At 42.8% G+C, this 27111-nt stretch overlaps 1 protein-coding gene across 3 annotated transcripts in view; it reads right to left on the minus strand.

Moving 5' to 3' along the window:
- shc1 (SHC (Src homology 2 domain containing) transforming protein 1) overlaps nucleotides 1-27111 on the minus strand; it is an 89139-nt gene that overhangs the window by 30633 nt on the left and 31395 nt on the right. For 2 of the 3 annotated variants that reach the window (XM_062992788.1, XM_062992787.1), the window contains exons 1-2: nucleotides 7607-8652; nucleotides 1667-1737 (exon numbers count right to left, since the gene is read on the minus strand). In XM_062992788.1, the coding sequence (XP_062848858.1) occupies nucleotides 1667-1737; nucleotides 7607-8176 (641 nt within the window). In that variant the 5' untranslated portion in view covers nucleotides 8177-8652. Of the gene's footprint in view, nucleotides 1-1666; nucleotides 1738-7606; nucleotides 8653-27111 lie in introns of those variants that run through there. The other variant, XM_062992789.1, reaches the window with a different exon arrangement.

Here is a 27111-nt window from a genome sequence, read left to right on the forward strand (position 1 = left end):
TCATGTGATATATAAAGACCATGTTAAGTTAACAGCTCAGTGGATTGATCCAGACTTTGAGCTACGAAGCACCAACCATCACATCACCATTCATCAACCATCGTACAGAAACCATCGTGAAAGCTCTTACGATGTAATTTTGCTGATTGTAATATTTACTTTAAAAAGATCATTCAACCCGGTCACATCTGAGTCGATTCTATCAGCACGTTATATAAACTCCTGGTTCACTTTGGTAAATCGTGAGCGGTTCTTACTTGTGATGTAGATGAGAACAGAAGACGTTACAGAGCCAATCCGAGGCAAAAGTTTATTCATTACCAAATTCGTTAGTTCAGGATCATCTGCTGAACTTTTAGAAAACTTTTAGCTCCTTAGACGGAACGAGTCTGACTCGGTTACAGATCTGTGGTAATAGCAGTTTAATTAAGCTTTTTAATTAAGCTTTTTAATGTAAGAGAGGCACACAAAATGTTCTGTAGTAGCTGGTGTTTATTTAAAACCACGACATTAATTAATAACAGTAAACACGGAGAGATAACTGAGAAGAGAAACTTACGCTTCACATAAAAACGAATTAACTCATGAATCAATTAATCACTTATAGCAATACTGTGAACAAAGCGTCTCTTCTAAAGGCACAAACACACACACACACACGCACGCACACACACGGCTCCGGTTTATCTTTACTGTGAGGCTCTTTTTAAGTTTATTTACTGCTAATCCCCCCCCGATCGGAATCGGCTATCGGCCGATGTCCCTGAAAGGAGATCGGAGATCGGAATCGGTGCCAAAAACCCTGATCGGTCCATCTCTAGTCAAAAGTATATGGACACCCTTCCTTATTATTTTGTTCTAGTGTTAAATGAAGTATATAAAAGGAATGATATGCTTGTTTGTGGAAGGTTCTTTTCAGGTTCCAGATTGGGCACTATGCTACTGTGCTCAACGCGAGGTCTATAAAGATGTGGTTGTTGCAGTGGTCTGATAAGAGTCCTGACCTCAACCTCACTGAACACCCTGTAAAATTTAATGGGACTTTAATGGGTGGATGGGTCATTAATGGTAGCCACCTTTTAAAGAATGTTCAGCTATATACCCTCACACTATATGGTCAAAAGTATGTGGACACCCTTCGTTATTAATTGTTCTAGTGTTTTAGCCACACCCATTAGGACCACTGTAGAATCAAGTATATAAATGAATGATATGCTTTCAACTTTTTGCCAACTGTTTGTGGAAGGTTCCAGATCGACTATGCCACTGTGCACAACGTGAGGTCTATAAAGATGTAATTGTTGAAGTGGTCTGATAAGAGTCCTGACCTCAACCCCACTGAACACCCTGTCAACTTTATATTAATGCCTGTAATTCTGGAACAGAATGTCCATCAAGCTCCAGCGTCCACATAGCATTTACAAAGAGGGAAAATGTATTCAAGCACATCAAACCGACACACATTTAACCACCGCCTCTCCACCGTCACACTGCCTCTCCCTCCATCACCGACCACAACATGAAAGGAGCAGCACATGAGTGAGAGAGATTAATATTTAATCAAGCACTCGAGTCTTTCTTTCTCTTCACCGTATCAAGAGTGCACACAGATAAACATGCAAAGAGCAGAACGCCTTCCAGAAGAGTGTATGAGAATGAGTGTTACCTGGTAACCTGAGTTCTGGTGTTGAAGTCCAGTGCTCTCATTGACTGCAGCACCTCCACACAGCCCATGTACTGCAGGAAAACAGAAACACACAATGCAACAAGTCAGGACCATTTCCTGTATTAGCAGAAGCATAAAAAACAAGCATGAGCCATAAAAATACCCACATGCTCCTGTCTTCCCGGTACACCAGATTATTTCCGTGTGAGGTACATTAGATCGAATTTAGTCATTACAAACATTTATGGCCTTTAGCAGATGGCTTGCTTGGTGACTGAATACAACACAAGTAACTGAGAGTTAAGGGCCGAGCTGTGGCATCTTGTCAGTGGCAAGGCTTAGACCAGCAGCCTTATCAGTTAGGCTACCAATGCCCTATTACGTTTATTATATACAGTCGACCCTTGAGTTACGAACGGTTTACCATACGAACATTTCGGGTTAAGAACGACATTTTTCAACTTAACGTACGAACAAATTTCGGATTACGAACCGAAATTCGTGAAACACGTGACGTCACGAACAAGTTGACTCCGAGCGTCTTTCTCTCTGTATATATACAGTGAGAGAACATTCGCACAGCGGACAGTGTTTTTCCGGTGTTTTCAATATTAAAATGTCCCCAAATAAGGTGCAGAGGAAGCACAGAGCTGAGAAACGTTACATTTGTTGTTGTATAATTACTCCTGCCAGTAGCTGTCACTGTGTATCAGACAGAGGGGACAGTGAGTGAGAGAGAAGAAGGAATTCGGCTCAGTAAAGTATTCTTTCGTGCAATTACACCTACAAAATACAACACAAATAAAGAAGGAAATAATAGAGAAATATGAGTTATTGTTGTTTCTGGTAGATACATTTAATAAAAAAAGGAAATGTATTGTGGTGTATGTGATGGTGTATTATGGTGTATGAAATGTGATGTATGTGTTTTATGGACAGTACTACTGTGTATTTTTGTTTATTATTGTTCATTACAGGAATGTCTATTCTATAATTTAAGATTTAAGGGACAATATACTATATTTAAGACATAAGAAGGGTTAGGTAAGGGGGTGGTTTGGGAGGTCTGGCATGGATTAATTCTATTTACATTATTTCTTATGAGAAAAATAGGTTTAACATATGCACATTTTGACTTAAGAACAGCCCTTTGGAACCAATTAAGTTCATAAGTCAAGGGTCGACTGTATATTTTTAAATTATTTAGCCCACTCACAGAGTCAAGTCACATTATTATGGCCACTTCTTACTTTCGGCGGTGGCAGCACGTAGCTCATGAAGGAAGTCATGTTTCGTGACCTGGCTTGGTGGGTATATAAGGTGTGCAATAGGCTGTCTGCACACACATCCCTCGTTGCCGTTATGGGTAAATGTACCATGGGTAAAATTGTCTTCCCTGGGCCGGATGGGATCTTCCAGCAAGACAATGTGACATGTTACACGGTTAGAAATGACCAACATTGGTTGGAAGAGCATGACCTAGACTTCCAAGTACTACCCTGGCCCTCTAACTCCCCAGACTTGAACTCAATTGAGCATCTGTGGGACCACCTGGATTGTCGTGATCGCTCTATGGATCCTTCCCGATGCACCCTCCAGCAGCTGTGGGGTGCACTGCAGTCAGCAGAGCTCCAGATACATGTGACAACCTACCAGGACCTTTATTGAGTCACTCCCAGCCTGTCTAGCTGCTATCCATTAGACTTATAGCCGCTATCCATTAGACTTATAGCCAAAAGTATGTGGACAGCTGACCTGATTGTTGGACATCCTATTCCAAAACAAAATAAATTAATACAGAGTTGGCAACCCTTTGCGGCTTTCTATAAAATATAGATATGTGTCTTCTATAAGCTTAATGGGGTAAATTCTGAAGTAGGGGCACTGCAGCATTGAAACCTGAGGTGATCCAAAGCCCACTGGACTGTGCAGTCTAGACTTGTGTTCTAATAGCTGCTAATTAGTGGTGGTCTGTTTTCTGTTAGTTATTGGATTACATCTGACCATCCAGACAAACCTCCTCTGGTTATAAAGAGACAAACTGGATTTTCTTCCAGACCCTGACACGTGTACTTCTCTACAATTGTTAGAAATGGCTCCACATTTCTGACTTGCAAAAATCTATGGTCAGCATTCTGAGAACTGTTCAACGTTTCCAAGACTTCCTCATTGTCATGCTTGTGGCTTAATCTAATAGACACAGTCAAACTAGGCGTATTTATATGGCACAGAGAAGTCAGAATCTATAGTCATTCAATCACTAGTAAGGATGAACGCAAATGACATTATGGAGCTTTTTATGCTCCCAAATGAATAATTTAAGTTGCTGTGTGTACACAGATCAGCCATAACATTAAAATCACCTTTTTGTTTCTACATTCACTGTCCATTTTATCAGCTCCACTTACCATATAGAAGCACTTTGTAGTCCATCTGTTTCTCTACATGCTTTGTTAGCCTTCTTTCATGCTGTTCTTCAAAGGTCAGGACCCCCCACGGGACCACTACAGAGCAGCTATTATTTGGGTGATCATTCTCAGCACTGCAGTGACAATGACATGGTGGTGGTGTGTTAGTGTGTGTTGTGCTGGTATGAGTGGATAAGACACAGCAGCGGCTGATGGAGTTTTTAAACAGCATTTTTTAAGCAGCAGTAAAAGTACGCTAGTGCACCAGAGTTGGGGTTCTGAATGCATCGCATCGAATCTCGACTCTACCTCTCTGACTGGGTTGGGCGGCAGTATGAACAACGATTGACTGTTGTTCAGGGTTAGAGGGTAGCGAGTCGGATCATAGGTTCTCATAACTGGTACAACTGTGGCCCCTGCTGGCTGACTGATGGCGCCTGCACAGGGCTGAGAAATAATGCTGATGGGGGTGTGACCCTCTGTACAACAGTGTCCATTAGTGTATGAACTCGACTCGTGCAGGTGAAAAATGCAGTCTGTACTGATTGCGTACCGGTGGGGGCGCAAAGTCAGTTGAGAGGCGTCCTCAGTCAGCGGTGAAGGGTCGAACCAGTATAGAGGACGCAATCAGGGTAATTGGACACAACTAGAATGGGGAGAAAAATTGGGGGGAAAAAGTGAGGAAAAAAACCCCCACAAAACACCTCACTGTCCCTGCTGGACTGAGAATAGTCCACCAACCAAAAACATCCAGCCAACAGCGCCCCGTGGGCAGCGTCCTGTGACCACTGCTGAAGGTCTAGAAGATGACCAACTCAAACAGCAGCAACAGATGAGCGATCGTCTCCGACTTTACATCTACAAGGTGGACCGACTAGGTAGGAGTGTCTAATAGAGTGGACAGTGAGTGGACACTGTATTTAAAAACTCCAGCAGCGCTGCTGTGTCTGATCCACTCATACCAGCACAACACACACTAACACACCACCACCATGTCAGTGCCACTGCAGTGCTGAGAATGATCCACCACCCAAATAATACCTGCTCTGTGGGGGTCCTGACCATTAAAGAACAGAGTAAAAGGAGGTTAAAAAAGTATGTAGAGAAACAGATGGACTACAGTCAGTAATAGTAGAATTACAAAGTACTCCTATACGGTAAGTGGAGCTGATAAAATGGACAGTGAGTATAGAAACAAGGAGGTGGTTTTAATGTTATGGCTGATCAGTGTATATTGTGAACCCATTAAATAGTATTTTTTTAATAAAACATACAATAAACAGTTTTGACTTTAACTGTTCATAGTAATAACCAGGATGTTGGGGGGAGGGATGCATCAATGCCAAAAATACTGCCTTGTTTCTGAATTATGAAACATAGCCAAATATTTTGCAGCTGCTGCCTGTATATCATGAGTCAGTGGACCAGTAACACTGAATTAACAAAATGCAACAACACACAGAATCACAATGACACCACGAGAAGGTCTGAACTGAGAGAAAGGTTAGCAATAAAGGGGAAAGAATTAGAAGAAGTGCTATAAGGAACCATAATTCTGTTTAATTAATCAATCTCCAAAATTAACAACCAACAGCCTTAGTTTTTAAAAGTCAGCGCTTTGCCTGTGGTGTGCAGTCAGCAGTATGACTGCACTGTATAACTAAAATTATACAGTAAAGAAAACCTGACCACAAACTTGTTGGACATTCAATTCCAAAACCATGGGCATTAATATGAAGGCCTCCTCTTCTCAGCTTTATCAATATTGCCTCTTTTAAGCGGGCTTTCCACAAGATTTTGCCTTGCTGCCCACTGCCTACCTAAGCAGCTGCCTAGGTAGAGAGGATTCTAATGTCGGAATTTAGAAGGAAGATTATTAAGATGATCTAGGAAGACAGTGATTGCATAATCGGATTCTTCAAACCAATGGGCTGAGGAACACTAGCACTTGAGGAACAACAGGCAGACTTCTTCCTTGACAAGAATAAAGTCTGGAGAATCTGATGGAAGATGTTTAAAAGTGGATGGGAACAAAGATTTATGCATTTTCTCCCTTTTTCTCACGATTTATTTTAGCATGCCCAATTTTCCTCTCTACTGGTGCTTATCCCCGTCCCTGATTGAGGAGAGCAAACTGACACACGTCCCCTCCGGCACGTCAGCAGCAGCCGACTGCATTTTTTCACCTTCACGAGGCGAGTTTTATATGCAGATCAGCCTTGTGCATGGACAGCCACACCCTGATCAGCATAATTCCTCTACTCTGTGCAGACGCCATCAATCAGCCAGCAGAGGTCGTAATTGCATCAGTTCTGAGGTCCCTATGAGTCCGGGTCCCTACCTGGATGAACAACCAGCCAAACGTTGTTCATATAGCCGCTCAGCCCAGCCGGATGGCAGAGCTGAGATTCGATACGATATATTTGATAGCTCTGGTATGCTAGCGTATTTTACTGGAACAAAGATTTATTAGGGTTATTATCTATAAGCCAATTGCGCATCATGAGGATGGCACTTAATGTTAATAAGGTAACTGAAATAGGAATTGAACAGTTTCCACATTAAAGTTGTAGCAGTAAGACATGTTGTGTGGACAAGTGAATGAAAAGGTGCCAACAGGTTAGTCTTATACCTAGTCTACACTAAGCAATTTTTGCCCTTATTTTCACTTACCAACAACAGGTTGCCGACACATGCGCCAAATCAGCGTTGGCTCAGGGCTCGCTTCTTGCTGACGTGCATTTTTGGACATGGTATCATTATACCCCTTGTCACTCCCCACGTGTGTTTTCATGACTAAACATAGTTTGAGAGACCAGACAGACTCGTCTGCGATTCCTCCTAGTGATAGATCATGTAGTGTGTGACCCCCAATCGCCAAGCAATCATGTGGTGTGAAAACCACAATGACTTAAAAGACAATTACAAGAGATCAAGTTGTGTAGTGTAAACGTAGCACTACAGGGCCAGAATTCTTTGCAATTTAAACCATACAACTGCTCCTGGAGGATTTATTTTGAAGACACAACTGTTAAAAATTGGGTTGTTGGGTGGTTTGAGTAACAGATTATTCACTTCAAGACTTTACAAGTGCACAGGCAAGAGGACGCTGGGTGAGGTTTAAAAAGGAAAGTCTGTTGGCTAATCCTTGGAAACCTGATGTGGATGTAGTCGCATTCAATTTAAGTGCAGTTTATAGGCAAATCTTATTCCAAAATGTCATAAAAATACTATTTGTAAGTTTTAAACTAAATCAGTGTTGAATAAATGCGTCACCGCTATCTAACCAAGCACTAGGAAGTAAAAGGCTTACTTGGTCAATTCAGTCTTTGCCTGGCTTAGTTCCTGGAATACGTTACGTTATGACTGGGTTAAGAAAAAATGCTAAATGAAGCAATTATTTAGAAATCTTGAGTAGTAGCTAAGAAGCTAGGTGATCAGCAGTAAGCTCAAGTCAGGAATTGTTAATTGTGAGGCAAAAACAAGTTGACACAAATATTTTTTGATAATGAAAGAATATAACTCCTCTTACCCTGACAGTGTAGGAGACGCCGGTGGTGCTGACCACGTTGTCTAAGTGCAGCCATCCTCGTGTGGGCTTGTTGACGAAGGAGCCGTGGCGCGTCCACTCGTCGCCTCCGAGCTGGCCTCCTTCCACGCGGGCCCTCCGAGACGCGCCGCCCAGCCGGTTCATATCCTGTGGGGGACGAGGAGGAGGACATGGAGCTGTTAGTGGAAGTAATGGAGGAGGAGGAGCGTGAGGAGGAGTCGAGGTAGTGCTGGAGGTGGTGCTGGGAGTCTCCTGGAGCCTAGTGGAGGCTTTCAGGCCTGGGAGCAGAGTGGCCGAAATGCCCAGGCGCAGGGAGCCCATCCTGGGGAAGAAGGAGCACAAGGTGGTAGGGCTGCTCTCGGCTTGGCGAGGGGAGGTCGGGGGCAGAATGGGTGCCAGGGATGAGAAGGAGAGAGAGGGAGGAATGCCCGGTGGAGTAAGAGGGGTGAGGGGAGCCGAGGATGGCAGAGAAGGATTGGAGGCCGTTTCGTCCGTCGAGCTGAACGAGTCGCTCCTGAAGGGGGTGTATTTGGTTTTAGGGACGAGCTCCATTTTTTTAAGTCTATCAGTTCAGGTAAAATGTAGGTTCTCTAAGTGTCTCTTTCCAAACAGTTGCGACTTGATCTTCTGTTTTTTCTCCGTAACAATTGTTCGTTTCTTGACGTCCAGTGATCTCTTCATCATTGGACCACTTTACACAAACTTTACACAGGGTGTCCTTGCATTAGATTTTATCCTGCATAGAGTTGTGTAATTACAGAGCACAAAAGGCTCGACCAAAGAAACCCGAAGTGATTGTCATCAACTGGAAAGTGCGTGACAAAAAAACAAAACAAAACAAGAAACGTTAATATTTGGCATGCTTTTTTGGTTTCTTTGATCTAGGCTAAACTCTAGAAGCTCTTGTCTGACAGAGTCTCTCATAAAACCTATTAGCTGCAGCCGAGACTCTTAGAAGATGCTTCCAGGGTACAGACAGATCAATAAATAAAGAGAGAGACAGCGAGAAGATCAGAGAGTGAACGAACGGCAACAAACCAGTGAACACTGATCAGTTAACATAAAGACTTAGTAAGGATCAGATGAAACGTCTACCTAAATAAACCTCCAGACAAGAAGGTCCTGATTAAATAAATAGGTAGATAGTAGATAGTCTTTTGAAGAAGTAGCTTTCAGTTTGAAGTAAAGAAAAGAAAGATCAGTGGAACAGCAAGTTCCTAATTCTGGTCAGAACTTACAGAGCTGAATTCCCTTCCTTCTCTGCCTTAAGCTTCAAGTCCTTCAAACTTCTCTTTATTTCTTTCTCCAAATAATTCTAGGTCCTCTTTCCTCCAGCTGTATCCTTTCCCTCTCTTTTTCTGTTTCTTCCACCTCTCTTTTCTTCCAGATCACTTCTGGCTGAGCTTCTTTCTCTCCCTCTGCGCCTGTTCCCTTGACTTGCTCCCCTTCCCTATCCTTCCTCTCATGGAATCCCTCCCTAAGTCTCCAGACGGCGTACTGTGCCCTGTTCCTCCTTTCCTCCTCCTCCCGTTCCCGCTCCCTCGCCCTCGCTCGTTCCCTCTCGATCACGCTGGCCCGTTTCTTCCAGACAATCTCTCGCTCCCCCGTTTCCCCACCCACGACTTCTTTCCCGTTCTCCAGGCTGCCTCCTTGTCTTCCTTCCTTACTGGTTGAGAAGTCTTACAAACCTTTTCTGATTGCTTCTTGCTTATACAGGAAAGGAATCGAATTGCTGACGGACCATCGGTAAAACAAGCCCCAAGTTAAGTTACATAGATATACAGGTACGATTTAGAAAAATGTAAACTAATCGAAGAGCCCTGAACCTGTTCTGTAAATCTTCCAGACCAGAAATAAGGTAAATATGGCTATTTAAAGAACCTAATTTGAGCACCATTTGTCATTTTCGAGCCAACAGTAAAATGCTTTGCAAGGTTGAATGTTCTGCATAACCACTAACAGCTGGAACAAGAGTTCCCACAGTACTGACATCCACTATTGGATCTGTCTGAAGTTCCGCCCAACCAGACCTCTAACGAGAACTAGAGGGTTCATTAGAGGCCAGCTGGGAAATCAATCATTCACTCATTACCCTAGAAGACTCCCATCTGAGAAACGGTTCCGTTCAACCGTACAGGTCTTCACAACTGGGTACGACTGGGTCATACAAAATGTAAGCACCTATAAATCCAACAGTCAATAAACGCTGACAGAACAGTCGTTAATCACAACAACCTCAGAACAGTCCAAATTTACTGCATATACGGTATACCAAAACCCCGGTAGCACTCTTAGAGATTAGAACGGTATCTACATTTATACACAACATCCGTCCTCTTTATCCTCTTTCCGTCCACGTAACTAGTGTGAAAGAGCTGCTTTAGTCCAAAGATTTGATTGAAATGTTGGTAAAACAGTCAGTTTTCGATTGTACAAAGCAAATCAATGGCTATTGTCAAAAGTTGATCATTATTAGTGCAGGTCCATCATGTCTTCTGTAGCACCAAGTCCCAGGATATACTAGACATCCAGTGCTTCACATGTGTTACTATGTTAGTCATGTTCTCTCAGTGCAGCTAAGTGCAAAAGCTTAAGGGACCTTGCTGAGAGTCGATTAAATGCACCAGTGATTGAAAGTCCATGGCACTGAATCTGAACTAATGCATTTCTTGAGTGAGAGTTGTACTTGGCACAACAGTACAACGTCCATACAGCCCATAAGGATTCAGTTCCTTCAGTTGTGACCACTGTAGCATGACAGGCTTACACTGGCACAGTGTTGAAACAGTGCACCTTAATGAGTCGTGTACCCAACACCGCACTGGTGTTCAAAAATGTTGAGTAACAGTACAGATAACAGAGCCTTGAGCTGAGTCGGAACCAGCAGCTAAGATGTAGCACCTGTTTGGAGAGGGTTTTAAGTTATGCCCGAGTTATGACGGGTGTGGTGCGACTCGGTGAAGATGGCATCGCTGTGAATCAGCTGATAAAAGGCAAGTAAGGTAAAATAGTACCAGTATAAACTGTCAAAGACGTCTGCATCCAGGTGAGGCTTCAGGTGGACAAAGTACCATTCCAGAATTACACCATGTAGGGACTCACAAACATCTGGAACCGTGTAGAAGCCAGTTTTGTTGGCTTAGGAATTAGCACAGGTGAATATTGCTAGCACGCCGAAAAGAAGGCAAACCTGAGGTAAACGTTAAGTGAACTTCGTTGCGCCAACGATTCAGCAGATGATGTGAAACCGGTGTGAGCCCTGATTGAACCAGGTTAGGTGGATGCCAAGTACAAATAGTCAAAAAAAAAGTCAGGAAAGGGGGGGGAAAAGAGCACCTTTGAAGTTGGTTGGCACTCGTCGAGCTCTAAAGTTCACATCAAACTCACGACTTTCACGGTCGCCGCCTTGTTGCCATGGCAACAGACCGCCGCGCAGAACCGTGTCAGACCGAACATTGGCTGAACCCAAACAGAAGGCGGCGAGTACCGCCAACAAGCGATGTGTCAGACGAGCGAGACACCGGCACACTCGTGAGCGAGCGCGCGCGCGCGCACACACACACACACACGCACTGAACTTCAATGGACAACTCAGTGAGAATCAATAGTCTGAATGAGCTGAATTCAACACCATGAGAAGCCGAAGTCCCGTCGCCGTCTCTGCTTCCATAAGGCTAATCAATGTTGACATCTCGATTAAGGGAGCACCAGACGCTCAGCTAAAAACACAGCCAGACTCCAGGTCAACTAAGAAATCGTATACGGGGCATACACACGCGCTCTCACATGCACACGACAAAGAAGGTGTAAAAGAACGCCTCAGAAAGACTAAATTATTGACTAGTTCTACTAGACTGAAGTTTTGCATAACAGGAACCTGATTTTGTTTGATTTAACACAAAGATCAGAGAGATGATTGTACATTTATATTACATCCATAAAATAAATGGTTGTCTGTCCTCATAAAAAAGTGAAGGCAAATGTATCGTCTCTTTAAGAAAATAAAAAAAGCAGAAACCGAATGACTAGTAGGGTCTGGTATAAAATAGTCAAAACAGTCACTTAGTTCAAATGCTCCGATGCCTCAATTCATCCACTGGCTTGTTTCCTCTTCCCAAAAAAAAAAAGAACACTCATGGTACTGCTTCTTATTTCCTCGTGTCTAGACCCCAATCGGGCCAAAATCAGCCAAAGAGCATCCTCCCTTTGCGTCTTCCCCGTCCCCCATGCCGGCTCATCCTTCAAGTCTCTCCGTGTCTATCTGCATTTGAGAAGCGTGCAATCGTCCAACTGTCCTCTGTTCTTCTTCTCCTCTCTGTCTAGCGCTCCCTCTCTCTCTTTGCCGATGCTCATTCACACACTGATGCTGCAGCTGATTCCTGTTTCCACCCCCCCCCCCCCCCTTTCCTTTCCTCCCTAGCCGACTCCTTGCAGCGTCAGTCATTTATGCATTGTGTGCGTGTGTGTGTGTGTGTATGTGGCCAGCCTCTTGTTTCCCTCTAATGCACATACTTATGATGGGGGGTCGGGAGAATGGAGTATTTGGACTCCGCCGCTGATGGCTGGCCAGAGCAAATGGAAGGAAAAAAGTCAACGCTCCTCCCTTGGTAACCTAAGAGCTTGAAGGACAAAGGAAGCTCATAGAGGATGAGTTTATTTCTCTTTCCGTCCTGTCTGTGTCCCCCCCCCCCCCCCTTTAAACTTATTACATCCTCTTCCAGAACACTGACATAACACGTGCCGGCAAATGAACTGTAACTGTCTTAGTCATTTCCTAGATTCGAGGTAAAGCCCATGACCTGTGAAACAAATCAAAGGTTAAGCGCAATGTATTCTGCCTCACTCTGGATACACAACATGAAAGAAAATCATTTAGTGACCTAAATATACACTGATTAGCCATAACATTAAAACCACCTCCTTGTTTCTACACTTATCAGCTCCACTTACCATATAGAAGCACTTTGTAGCTCTACAATTACTGACTGTAGTCCATCTGTTTCTCTGGATGCTTTGTTAGCCCCCTTTTATGCTGTTCTTCAATGGTCAGGACCCCCCACAGGACCACCACAGAGCAGGTATTATTTAGGTGGTGAATGATTCTCAGCCCTGCAGTTATAATAGCATGGTGGTGGTATGTTAGTGTGTGTTGTGCTGGTATTAGTGGATTAGACACAGCAGCGCTGCTGGAGTTTTTAAATACCGTGTCCACTAACTGTCCACTCCTAGACACTCCTACCTAGTTGGTCCACATTGTAGATGTTTACATTTACATTTTAAGCATTTAGCAGACGCTTTTATCCAAAACGACTTACAGTTGTGACAGTATACAATCTAAGCAATTGAGCCCTAAGGGCCTTGCTTAAGGGCCCAACAGTGGCAACCTGGCAGTGGTGAGGCTTGAACTGGCAACCTTCTGATTACTGGACCAGTACCTTAACCACTAGGCTACAACTGCCCTAGATGTAAAGTCAGAGGCGATCGCTAATCTATTGCTGCTGTTTGAGTTGGTCATCTTCTAGACCTTCATCAGTGGTCACAAGATGCTGTTAACTGGATATTTTTGGTTGGTGGACTATTCTCAGTCCAGCAGTGACAGCGAGGTGTTTAAAAACTCAACGCTCATCAACGCTGCTGTGTCTGATCCACTCATACCAACACAACACACACTAACACACCACCACCATGTCAGTGTCACTGCAGTGCTGAGATTGACCCACCACCCAAATAATACCTACTCTGTAGTGGTCCTGTGGGGGTCCTGACCATTGAAGAACAGGGTGAAAACAGGCTAAAAAAGTATGTAGAGAAACAGATGGACTACAGTCAGTAATTGTAGAGCTACAAAGTGCTTCTATATGGTAAGTGGAGCTGATAAAAAGGACAGTGAGTGTAGAAAAAAGGAGGTGGTTTTAATGTTATGGCTGATCGATGTAGGATAACCTGCAAACAAGGGTGGGCTAAACTACAACTCCCAGGGTGCAGGGTCAGAATCATGTAAGCATGAGGCTGAGCTTGGAGCAGAGAGACGTTGTGTCAGTTTTAATTCAGCTCTTCTGCACGTTAAGGGAAATGAAGCAGCAAGGCTGAACACAGTTGCATCATGGATGCATCCTTCGCTCCCGGGCATGGAGACAGAGTGAGCAAGACAGGCCCAGACGCACAACTCTAACAATGAATAGTAAAACCTGAGTCACAATGATATTAACGCGGAAGACGGATTGTGTTACACTTCTGTGGAAATGCAGTCGAGCCAGCCAGCCTTAAGTGGACGCGCACATACAGTACAGTGTATTTATAAAGTATTCAGAAGCCTTGACTATTTGCACACTTTACTGTGTTGTGGATATGATTTGGATGGCTATAACTGCCTTTTTACCATCAATCGACACCTAATCACCCATGATGAGATACATAACATGAGATTTGTTTTGAACAGTTTGCTTTAATCAACCTTGCGATTTAAATTAACAAAACGACTCTGGGTGTATAAAGCCTGGAACTCTGGAACATCTGGGTGTATAATGACCCACAATATACACTGCGTTGTAAAAAAACAAGAAAAAACACTGCCATCCGACAGGCTGAGCACCTACACGAACAACGATTGGCTGTTGTTCAAGGAGGGTGCCGGAGGGGTCCTCATAACTGATTCAGTTACGACCTGTGTTGGCTGAACGATGGCGCATGCACAAATTTGAGGGATAATGAGGATCAGGGTGTGTCTCTCTGTACACAAAGCTGATCCACGTATGATCTCGGCTTGTGCAAGTGAAAAGATGCAGTCGAATACAGCACACGTGTCAGTGGGGGTGTGTGTTAGTCACAGCTCTTCTCAGTCAGAGTGGAGGTCAACATAAGTAGAGAGGAAGTGTAATGCAATAGGGTAACTGTATACGACTAGATTGGGAGAAAAATTGGTGGGAAAATGCTTAAAAAAAAAAAAAAAAAAAAAAAAAAAAAAAAAAAAAAAAAAAAAAAAAAAAAAAACAAGCCATAAAGTCCATGGAGCTGTCTCTGGATCTCCGTAATCAAACTGTGGCAAGGCATAAATTAGGGCAAGAATATAAAATTTCCTGGACCACAGTGGCTTCAAAAAATTTTAAATGGAAAAAGATTAGCACAGCCTTGACCCTAGGGTTTACCATCCAGCCAATTGGGCCACCTGGACAAAAAAGGTCTTGATCATGAAGGTAGGAAAGAACCCAACTGCTATCCTTACAGGAGCTTTACAATTCCTATGCAGACTTTGGAAAACCTGTTGGACGCCTCAGGCCTTTATGGAAACCAATGCTGAGTAAAATGCATATACCAATAAAACATAATATTATGACCATCTCATTGTTTCTACACTCACTGTCCATTTTATCAGCTCCACTTACCACCTACAATTACTGACTGTAGTCCATGAGTTTCTCTACATACTTTTAGCCTGCTTTCACCCTGTTCTTCAATGGTCAGGACCCCAACAGGAACACTACAGAGCAGGTATTATTTGGGTGGTGGATCACTCTCAGCACTGCAGTGACACTGACATGGTGGTGGTGTGTTAGTGTGTGTTGTGCTGGTATGAGTGGATCAGACAGCAGTGCTGATGGAGTTTTTAAACACCTCACTGTCACTGCTCGATTGAGAATAGTCCACCAACCAAATATATCCAAACCAACAGCGCCCCATGAGCAGCGTCCTGTGACCACTTCAAGATTCAAGATTCAAGAGTTTTATTGTCATGTGCACAGAAGAACCGGCAGTTACACTGTACAATGAAATTCTTACTTTGTTCGTCCTCCAAACATCAATAAGTATTATAAATAAAATAAAAAACAATATTAAACTAACAGAATAAAAACACTTAGTATAAAAAAACTTTTTAAAGGATACATAAATTTAAACTATAAAAAAGACGTTTTATATACAGAGGAATAAAAAAAAAATAGAAATAAACTATGGCAGTAAAAAAAGAAGGCATATAGCAGCAGTCACATAAGGTGCAGAAATTATTGCAGTATTATACAGCATAAATACATACAATACAGCAGCAGTTATTTTAAGGTGCAAATTGTTAAGGTGCACTGATGAAGGTCTAGAAGATGACCAACTTAAACAGCAGCAATAGATGGGCGATCGTCTCTGACTTTACATCTACAAGGTGGACCAACTAGGTAAGAGTGTCTAATAGAGTGGACAGTGAGTGGACACGGTATTTAAAAACTCCAGCAGTGCTGCTGTGTCTGATCCACTCATATTAGCACAACACACACTAACACACCACCACCATGTCAGTGTCACTGCAGTGCTGAGAATGATCCACCACCCAAATAATACCTGCTCTGTGGTGGTCCTTTGGGGGTCCTGACCATTGAAGAACAGGGTGAAAGCAGGCCAAAAAAGTATGTAGAGAAATAAATGGACTACACTCAGTAATTGTAGAACTACAAAGTGCTTCTATATTGTAAGTGGAGCTGATAAAATGGACAGTGATTGTAGAAACAAGGTGGTCATAATGTTATGCATGATCGGTGTATAACAACCCAGTTAGAGTTTACTAAACTGACAAAAAAGAAAAAAGGGCTAATTGAGGGGTGCTCAGATGGTGCAATACACTAGTCCACCAAAAACCCAGAGTTTTGACCCAACCCAGAGGTGCTGCAGCGACACAATCAATTGTGTCTGGAAGCTGGATGATGTCATTGCAGAGTATACTGATAGCACAACACCCTTACTCACCAGACATTATACAACAGGTAGTTCCAACCTTACAATCTGATTGGTTGAGAAGCGTTCTAACCGTGCTGATATTCGTGATAACAGCACGGTCTTTTCACACCACAATGGTATTACTCCGCTGACGCGTTGACAGTAACGACAAGCTTCATGCACACAAACGCGCACGCAGGCGACACAGGCTTTTTTTTCCCCCGATCGCGTTTTAAATCCGTAATCTGATATACAATCTAGCGCACTGTGTAGGGAACATAAATCAATTGTCTAATATATTGTCTAGTGCACTATGTAGTGAACATGAATGCGTTATCTGATATACAATCTAGCGCACTATGTAGGGAACATTAATGTGTTTGTAACGCGAACAGTTAGCTTAATAGCCCAGTTAGCAGCTCCTAGAAGTTCTGTTCTCACCTATATCCTTTGGTGTGTGCAAGATGTTTTTTGTTTCTTTTTTTTCTCTTCGGAGGTTCTTGACTTTTTCTTCTTGTTGTTCTTACCTCCCTGAAATGAGTTTTTGCAACTTGGGATGTCTGCTTTGTAATGTTAAACTTTATATTCGTTGTGGAACTACTTTTTGGCGGAAGGTATTGTCAATATTAAAGCATATTTATTATGAAATTCAGGACTTTTTTTGATTTATTTTCTTTCTTTATTTTGTAAAAACTGTTGTATAAAAGCAATAGAACACTTGAGGTCGTGTGTTATCGCGAATAATATCACGGCTGTGATGATCTACGGCACTCGCCTTCGGCTCGTGCCTGCGACCGAATCACAGCCATGATGTTGTTCGTGATAACACACTCCCTCTCGTGTTCTATTGCTTAAGTATGAATCGCCGTAGCAGACAGATTGGGATATGTGAGTAATAGTTTTCTTGATAGTATCTACGTTTACCATGTCCATTCCCAATGGCCACAATTTACTATACTATATGGCTACTTCCATCATGAGTATGACAGTGCACCTTGTCACCAAGCAGGCGTCATCTCATGCTGGTCTCAGTGTGACATGACATTTCAATGACCTCCCTCATCACCGGACCTAAATAAAAAATCCTTTAGTGATAAAACAGAGGATTCCAAGCATGAATGTGCAGCTAACACATCTGTAGCAATTCAAAATGGAATGATGTTATCATGGATCAAAACTCATAGAGTTTCCAAACCCTGGTGGAATACATGCTAGACAGAATTAAAGTTGAGAGAACAAGGGTCCTAACCAGCATTAGTATCTGTTTTTACTTGAGGCCTAAAACTAAACAATTTTTTACCCAATTGTGTTATGCTTCTTCTCTACTGATGCTGACCCCTGCCCCAATTGAGGAGAGCGAGACTGTCACACGCCCCCTCCGACAAGTGTGCAGTAGCCGACTGCATCTTTTTTAAAAATATATATTTTCTTTATGCATTTTCTTCCCTTTTTTTAGCGTGTCCAATTGCCCCATTGCAACATGCTTCCTCTCCACCGATGCCGATCTCCACTCTGATTGAGGACATCGAAGCTAACCCACGCCCCCTCGGACACATGGGCAGCATGCCGTATGCATCTTATCACCTACACTTTGACGAGCGCAGTGCAGCCTAGCTGTGTGTCTGGAGGGACACGCCCCAAGAGCACTCTTTTCTCATCTCTGTGCAGGCGCCATCAATCAGCCAGCAGAGGTCGTAAATTGCACCAGTCATGAGAGAGAGACCCTATCCGGCTCAGTCCCGCCCATATGAACAACAGGTCAATCGTTGTTCATGTGGCCGCTCAGCCTCAGCCGGCAAGGAAGAACTAAGATTCGATACGATACGATGTGCCGACTGCATCTTTACCCTCGCTTGAGGCGAGTTCATATGCCGATCAGCTTTGTGCACGGAGAGCCACACCCTGATCAGTATTATTTCTCATCTCTGTGCAGGTGCCACCAATCAGCCAGCAGAGGTCGTAATTCGCTCAGTTATGAGGAGTCCCTGTCTGGCTCATCCTACCCTATGAACAACAGCCAATCGTTGTTCGTGCTGCCGCCCAGCCCAGACGGATGTATTCGAAATCTCAGCTCTGGTGTGCTAGCGTGTTTTACTGCTGCACCACCTGAATGGCTTAACAGATACATGTGCTCCTTCATCAGGCGTCCACTCCAATAAGCCTAGAGATGGGGTGTCACAGGTAGCAGTATGGCATACGTACTTAGCAGCCATGCACTACTACCCCTGAATCAACCATACCATACAAGTGAAGTAGCAATAAGGAACCCATTCAACCCTTCCCTCCTCAGGCATGGCCAACTGTGCCTGCATGGTTTATTATTTATTTTATTAGGATTTTAACGTCAGGTTTTACACACTTGGTTACATTCATGACAGAAGTGGTAGATTCATCAGTTCAAGTTTCAATGTTAAACACAGTCATGGACAATTTAGTATCTCCAATTCACCTCACTTACATGTCTTTGGACTGTGGGAGGAAACCGGAGCTCCTGGAGGAAAACCACACAGAACCAGAGAGAACATGCAAACTCCACACAGAAGGGACCAGGACCGCTCCACTTGAAAATTGAACCCAGGACCTTCTTGCTGTGAGGAGACAGTGCTACCCACCGAGCCATTGTGCTGCCCAGCCTGCATAGTTACCCGGTTGGCGGACAGCACAGCTGAGATTCAAGCTCAAGACCTCAGCAGTACTACGCTAGTGCAATTGTACAGCTGGGCCATCTGACTGCCCCAATACTTTATAAGATTTTTTTTAGCAGACCTCTGATTTATGCATGAAGGAAAGAGATGCAATTTATCATGTGCATGCTCTGTAAACTTGCCTTATGCTCAAATGTGCATAATTTTTCATGCATAATGCAACTGATCTGCAGGAAAAACGATACATTTGCATCTGCTTACATGTACACTGATCAGCCATAACATTAAAACCACCTCCTTGTTTCTACACTCACTGTCCATTTTATCACCTCCACTTACCATAGAGAAGCACTTTGTAGTTCTACAATTACTGACTGTAGTTCATTAGTTTCTCTGCATGCTTTGTTAGCCTCCTATTATGCTGTTCTTCAATGGTCAGGACTCTCACAGGACCACTACAGAGCAGGTATTATTTGGGTGGTGGATCATTCTCAGCACTGCAGTGACACTGACATGGTGGTGGTGTGTTAGTGTGTGTTGTGCTGGTATGAGTGGACACAGCAGAGCTGATAAAGTTTTTAAACACCTCACTGTCCCTGCTGGATTGAGAATAGTCCACCAACCACAAATACATCCAGCCAACAGCACCCCGTGGGCAGCGTCCTGTGACCACCGATGAAGGTCTAGAAGATGACCAACTCAAACAGCAGCAACGGATGAGCGATCGTCTCTGACTTTACATCTACCAGGTAGGAGTGTCTAATAGAGTGGACAGTGAGTGGACACTGTATTTAAAAACTCCAGCAGCAATGCTGTGTCTGATCCACTCATACCAGCACAACACACACTAACACACCACCACCATGTCAGTGTCACTGCAGTGCTGAGAATCATCCGCCACCTAAATAATACCTGCTCTGTGGGGGTCCTGACCATTAAAGAACAGGGTGCAAGCAGGCTAAAAAGTATGCAGAGAAACCGATGGACTACAGTCAGTAATTGTAGAACTACAGAGTACTCATAAAATGGACTGTGAATGTAGAAGCAAGGAGGTGGTTTTAATGTTATGGCTGATCAGTGTAAGTCTCAATTACAGTTCATCTAGGCTTTGTCCTTTATAAAATAGGCATTTACAGCGGATCCCTTAAAGAATAAAAAAAGGAAAAAAAAGATTCAGTTTAGAATTGGAACAAGACCGAAGGAACCCACACAGGATCAGAAGAAAGACCCCATCATACTAGCCCAAGTCAAGATCCAAAGATCCAGATGTTCAGAGATCCAAAACTAACGTACAGATAGGTTCGTATGACGAACAGAAAGGAGTGAGGATACACCGCATGTACCCATGCTTCGTACGGTTTTCCCTCCACCGGGTGCATGCATGGGTGGGGCTCCGGGGCATTGAGGCTGATTCTTACTCCAGTGTAATCGAACACCGCACGTATTGTTCGGCGCGTGTTGACGAATGAAGCGGCGGTCTAACAGGAAGTGGCTGGCGGAAGCAATGAGCCTTGCCTCATGATAAATTCGAGATGTCGGCATTGACCTACATTCTTAGCGGCCCACGGCGTTCGCCGAAGTTTCAGAGGGGAGTCTGTTCTGCTGACGTGCGTGAAACCGAGCCACTTGCAAGCAGCTTTATGCACTTTGCAGCCCTTTATGTGGTGACCTATTTTATGAAGTGAGTAATAGGCCTTCACGCTGCGAAATTCATTCACTGCCGTCATGTGATTATGATACGAATGTAAATTTTGGACAAGTTTTAGGACAATGGTGGTGACGCCACCTGATTTGCAAGGGAGCAGAATGAAAATCCCTGATACATCACTCTAAATTCTGCACTGAGTATACTGTTATCAAAAATGTATAGTATCACAATGCCTACTACTACTCACTGTTCATACAGTTAGTACATAATTGCATAATGCATTTCTACTGGGAAAAGATTTAGAATAAACACATTTGTCATACATACTGTACATATACAGATGTACAGTAACCCAGCTTGTTTGGAAGTTGGGGTTCAGAGCAGCAGTAAGGGTTAAAGACCTTGCTCAAGGGCCCAACAATGGCTACATGGCAGACCTGGGATTCGAACACTCATCCTTTTAGTTGACAGCCCAAAGCCCTACCCACTAGGCCACCACTGTCCCCAAGTGATTTTTTTAGTAGCTTCTAGTGATGACTAGATGTACGCAGCACATTTTGCTGCCAAGATAAAAGCACCATTCCCACTTTCTTAAAATGGAATGGCAAAGACAGATCAATTTAGAAATAATTCTAATTATTAATAAAGGTTTAGGGGGATGGGGTTGATTTGTAAACGCCAAGTCAAGACATGAAATGCTAAATGACTATATTACCTATGGCCAGTTTTATGGTCTCTTTTTTATTATTAATAAATAGTAGTCACAATTATGTCCTAAAGCAGGGTTTAAAGCAATTTTCGCCCCTAATCTAGTCGTATCCTTTTACACGTAGTAATGTTCTTATTTGCACAGCTTTAATTGCACAATTTATGTAACTGCACCTCTAGGCTCCCTCCTTTTCATTTTTTATTTTTTGTTCTGTTAGATGTTTTATATTCTTATTTTTTAAATTGTTATATTCTATTTTCTTTTTTATATATTTTGTAGATTTTATATCTTAATTCATATTCTTTCCTACCCCATTGTAATGCCGTTGTGTGACGTTTGTTTGATGTTTGTAATAATTGTAATTGCTGCTGCTGCTACACTGCAATTTCCCTTCGGGGATCAAGAAAGTAAATCAATCAAAATCAATCAAATCCAATTACCCTGATTGCGTTATGCTTCACCTCTACCGATACAACCCTCCACTGCTGACTAATGAGCTTCGCAACTGACACACGCCCCCTCCGACACGTGTGCAGTACCGACTGCATCTTTTCACCTGCACGAGGCGAGTTCATATGCGGATCAGTCTTGTGTACGGAGAGTCACACTCTGATCAGCATTATTCCCCAAATGAGTCAGCAGAGGTCATAATTGCACCAGTTACGGCCTGGTTCGGCTCATCCCACCCTGTAAACAACAGCCAATCGATGTTTATGTAGCCGCCCAGCCCAGCCCAGCCCAGCCGGATGGCAGAGCTGAGATTCGATGCGATGTACTCGAAATCCCAGCTCTGGTGCGCTAGCGTATTTTACCGCTGCACCACCTGAGCGGCCTAAAGCAGGGTTTTTTTAAAACCATGGGTTGTGACCCACCCCCAAAAAATGGGTCAAAGTGAATAATAATAATAATTAAACAGGCACATAAGCACAAAATTAACGTGCACATGAACACCCCGTGTGAAGGCTTTATGTTATTATCTTATAACCCACATTGGGACCAGATTGCCACCATGTTTTTATTAATTAAGCATATTTACATTTGCATTTTCTGCATTTAGCAGACGCTTTTACTCAAAGCGAATTTCAGTTAAGGACTGTGCTCAAGGGCCCAACAGTGACAGCCTGGCAGTAGTGGGGCTTGAACCAGCAACTTTTTGATCATCAGTCCAGCACCTGAACTGCTAGGCTACGGCTGCCTGTTTTCATTTTGTGTTTCGTTTTGATGCATTGTTTGGGTTGCGGTAAAAATTAAGGACAAAATGTGGGTCGCTTGAATTTAAGAAAATAATGATATGCTTTTTATTCTATGGTTCTCGAAACCTTATATAGATAATACAGCATAATTAACTGAGCTGTGGTCATGACTTACCAAGCCTACGTGCAACTGTGCTATTTTTTTCTTTGCAAGTAAACCACGTAACAGAAGCTGTTTTCTAATCGTATTCCTTAATCGACCATTAAAACATAAGGCTACATAAACTAAGATCGCATATTAATCCAGATCTTACAATTTCCAAACAAAGTTACCTAATTTATGTTGATTTTTCCTGACAAATGTAAAAATTAGGGACGTATGTAGTAGAAAGTAGGGTTTAATCCATTTGTGCACATGTACAATCCATGTTCATTCTGCTCTGGAGCAAATCAGGAGTAATTCATATCGAACGCTCAACAAATCAGGTAAGACATGATCAGCCTCTATGCCTCAGGAGATCTGTGTGTGTGTGTGTGTGTGTGTCGCTTACCACGTAGTCCATTGGACAACTCTGCTTTTGTGTATCTGTTTCCCTAGAAACACCACAAAACGCACACAATCTCACATTAGCATAGACATACACTCACAAATGTTTATTAACCCGTGTACCTTAATAAACCAATGCAGCGCTCAGGATGGACCGCAGTCCATAGCAACCTGATCATGATCGACCGTTGATTGGCCAAGGCTTACAGACACACTTCACTACTGCGTTCGTTTACCTATAGTCAAATATGATACCGTCCTTGCTGTTTCTTATATGAAGCTGCTTTCAGCAGGTAACATCATTGTTCCATCCAGACTCTCAGTAATGAAGGTATTTGTTTTTGTATATTTGTTTAACATGGGAAAGTACATACAGGTGAGGTCATACATGGTATAACAAAGGTACAACAGTGTATTATGTGCCTTCAGTGCGGTTACGGTACAATACATGCATGTTCTCATCCAAGTATATACAGACTAAAAACACACGAGGAAAAGTACACCGATCAACCATAACATTAAAACCACCTCCTTGTTTCTACACTCACTGTCCATTTTATCAGCTCCACTTACCATTTAAGAGCACTTTGTAGTTCTACAATTACTGACTGTAGTCCATCTGTTTCTCTGCATGCTTCGTTAGCCCCCTTTCATGCTGTTCTTCAATGGTCAGGACCCCCACAGGACCACTACAGAGCAGGTATTATTTAGGTGGTGGATCATTCTCAGCACTGCAGTGACACTGACATGGTGGTGGTGTGTTAGTGTGTGTTGTGCTGGTATGAGTGGACTGTGTCCACTCACTGTCAACTCTATTAGACACTCCTACCTAGTTGGTCCACCTTGTAGACGTAAAGTCAGAGACGATCGCTCATCTATTGCTGCTGTTTGAGTTGGTCATCTTCTAGACCTTCATCAGTGGTCACAGGACACTGCCCACAGGGCGCTGTTGGCTGGATATTTTTTGGTTGGTTGGTGGACTCTTCCAGGGACTCAGTCCAGCAGTGACAGTGAGGTGTTTAAAAACTCCAGCGCTGATCCACTCATACCAGCACAACACACACTAACACACCACCACCATGTCAGTGTCACTGCAGTGCCGAGAATGATCCACCAGCCAAATAATACCTGCTCTGTAGTGGTCCTGTGGGGGTCCTGACCATTGAAGAACTGCATGAAAGGGGGCTAACAAAGCATGAAGAAATAGATGGACTAGAGTCAGTAATTGTAGAACTACAAAGTGGAGTAAGTAAGTGGAGCTGATAAAATGGACAGTGAGTGTAGAAACAAGGAGGTGTGTAGACTTTAGGGCTTTCATATCAGAGTGTAAGCTTACACAATGTCCCTTGTTAAAAAATAGTGACAAAACTTTTGATCAGCAATATGTTTTTAATTGAGAGCCTTGTGCAGATCTATGTGAGCTTGTGCACACAGTGTGCCTCAGATTACAAAACAGAATACGACAGCTGTATTATGTTATTCATATTCATTTGAACCTGTGTGCATGTGTGTTTGTGTTTATTAATAGGTTTATTAATTCCTGATTTAAAAACAAGGCAATATATTTTAAGGTCCGTATCTCTAGCAGACCTTACCAGTATAAAAACAAGCACACAAATTGAAAGCATATATCAACTCCCCAACCGCTGTTATTCATTCATTTATAGTGAACAAAGGTCCTATGGAGCAAGATTACATATGAACAACAGTTAAACTTCAGACAGACTGGAAAAGAAAAAAACAAAAACAATTGTGTGTGTGTGCGAGTGTGAGAATCTAAGCTTGTGCAACCCCGTTCCCCAATCCAGAGATCAGAGTTGGAAATTGGTGATCACTCTTGTTAACGGCAAATTCGGCAATCAGTACCAGCCTTAAAAAAAGCTCATCAATTTATCTCTGGAATTAAATGTTCCTCACACTATGCTCCTCAAAATTACATTTCCATATAATATCCATCAAATATTTAGTAAATATCCTATACAGTATATATAGGCACTACAGGCACTAGACATATCAGTCTATTAAATTAGCCCAACAATTTGAGTTTAAATCACAGCGGTGCTTTCGGTCAGCCGGGTGTCTACACAGACAGATTGGCTATGTACGATTGTGGTGAAGCCCTGCAATGGATTTGCACCCTGTCCATAATTTTTCTGCCTTGTGCCCAGTGTTTCCTAGTGGAACCTGACTGCGACACCGACCAGTATAAGGCAGTACATGAAAATACACAGATCAGCCATAACATTAAAACCACCTCCTTGTTTCTACACAAAAATCACTGTCCATTTTACCAGCTCCACTTACCATATATGAGCACTTCGTAGTTCTACAATTACTGACTGTCGTCCATCTGTTTTTTTTTTACATACTTTTTTTTAACCTGCTTTCAGCCTGTTCTTCAATGGTCAGGACCCCCACAGAGGAGGTATTATTTAGGTGGTGGATCAATCTCAGCACTGCAGTAACAATGACATGGTGTTTGTGTGTTAGTGTGTGTTGTGCATCAGTGGTCACAGGGCACTGCCCACGGGGCACTTTTGTCTGCATATATTTTAGACTATTCTCAGTCCAGCAGTGACAGTGAGGTGTTTAAAAACTCTATCAGCATTGTTGTGTCTTATCCTTATAACAAAGCATGCAGACAAACAGATGGACTACAGTCAGTAATTGTAAAACTGAAAAGTGCTTCTATATGGTAAGTGGAGCTGATAAAATGGACAGTGAGTGTAGAAACAAGGAGGTGGTTTTAATGTTATGGCTGATCGGTGTGTATATATATTAATGAATAAATAATAGGATGCCACTGTTGCAACAAGTCAGTAGGTAAAATTTCTTTCCTCCTGGATATTCCATGATCAACTGTGTTATTATTGAGAAGTGGAAGCATTTAGGAACCACAGCAACTCGGCCAAAGTACCAAACCATGTATAGTTACAGAATGAGGTCACAGTGCTGAGGCACATAATGCATAAAAGTCACTCCACTGTCCTGCTAGAAACACTTTAGGATGAGCTAGTACAGAGACTGCGAGCCAGGCTCTCTCATTCAACATCAGTGTCTGGGCTCACAATTCTCTTCTGAATGAATGGGCAGAAATTCCCACAGACACAGTCTTGTAGAAGGCCTTTCCAGAGAAGTGGAAGCTGCAAAGAGGGGACCAACTCCATATTAATGCTTATGGACTTTAAATAGGATGTCATAAAAGCTCCTGTATGTGTAATGTGTAGGTGTCCTCATACTTTTGTCCATCTAGCGGTTAAACATCCACTTTTTTGGGAAAGGCTTTCCACAAGATCTTGGCGTGCTATGTAAAATGACTACTGTTCAACCCCTAAGCTGGACCCTAAACCCTTAATTGTTTGCATTGTATTCAGTCACAATTGTAAGTTGTTCTGATAATAAACTTTCTGCTAAATGACGTAAATGTAAATATAGTTTAGTTTAGCGGTTGTGGCGATAACGTGCTGTGGTCGAGCGTCGTATTGTTTCCCTAACTGAAGCCTTTGCTTATCTTAATCCCACAGCCTGGAACACATCTGTCCACAAGTACATCCTGAGAAGTCATTAGAAGGAATTGAATTCCCCTGTAATTCCCCTTATGAGCAAACCTATTGTAATGAAGAAATTGCAGCTGATGGCAGCCTGCAGCTTACGGTGATTAACAATTGTATTGTTTTTCCTGTTGACTTCATACTAATGTAGCCATCTCCAAATCAAAAGACCTGCCAAAAGTATGTAAACATCTGACTAGAAGCGTATTGGACATTGTATCTCAAAACCCTACCTCTTTTCAGAAATTGTAATGTCAGGCACTTATGTTGGACAAAAAGGCAAAAAAGGTGCAACCCAGTGAGGCCACTGATGTTTTCATGGGTCTGGCTTGGTGCAGAGGCAATGGGTCTGTCCGAAAACCTAGTGAGCTGCCTTGCTGCCTACCTAGTAGGGGTGGGCAATATGGCCTTTAGATAATATCATGATATTTTGTATAATATATACAATATATATAAAAACACTTTTTTAAAAAGTTTATTTTGAAAACACCTTTGTT

The sequence above is a fragment of the Trichomycterus rosablanca genome, chromosome 3 (genome assembly GCF_030014385.1).
Source record: "Trichomycterus rosablanca isolate fTriRos1 chromosome 3, fTriRos1.hap1, whole genome shotgun sequence".
Classification (NCBI taxonomy): Eukaryota; Metazoa; Chordata; class Actinopteri; order Siluriformes; family Trichomycteridae; genus Trichomycterus; species Trichomycterus rosablanca.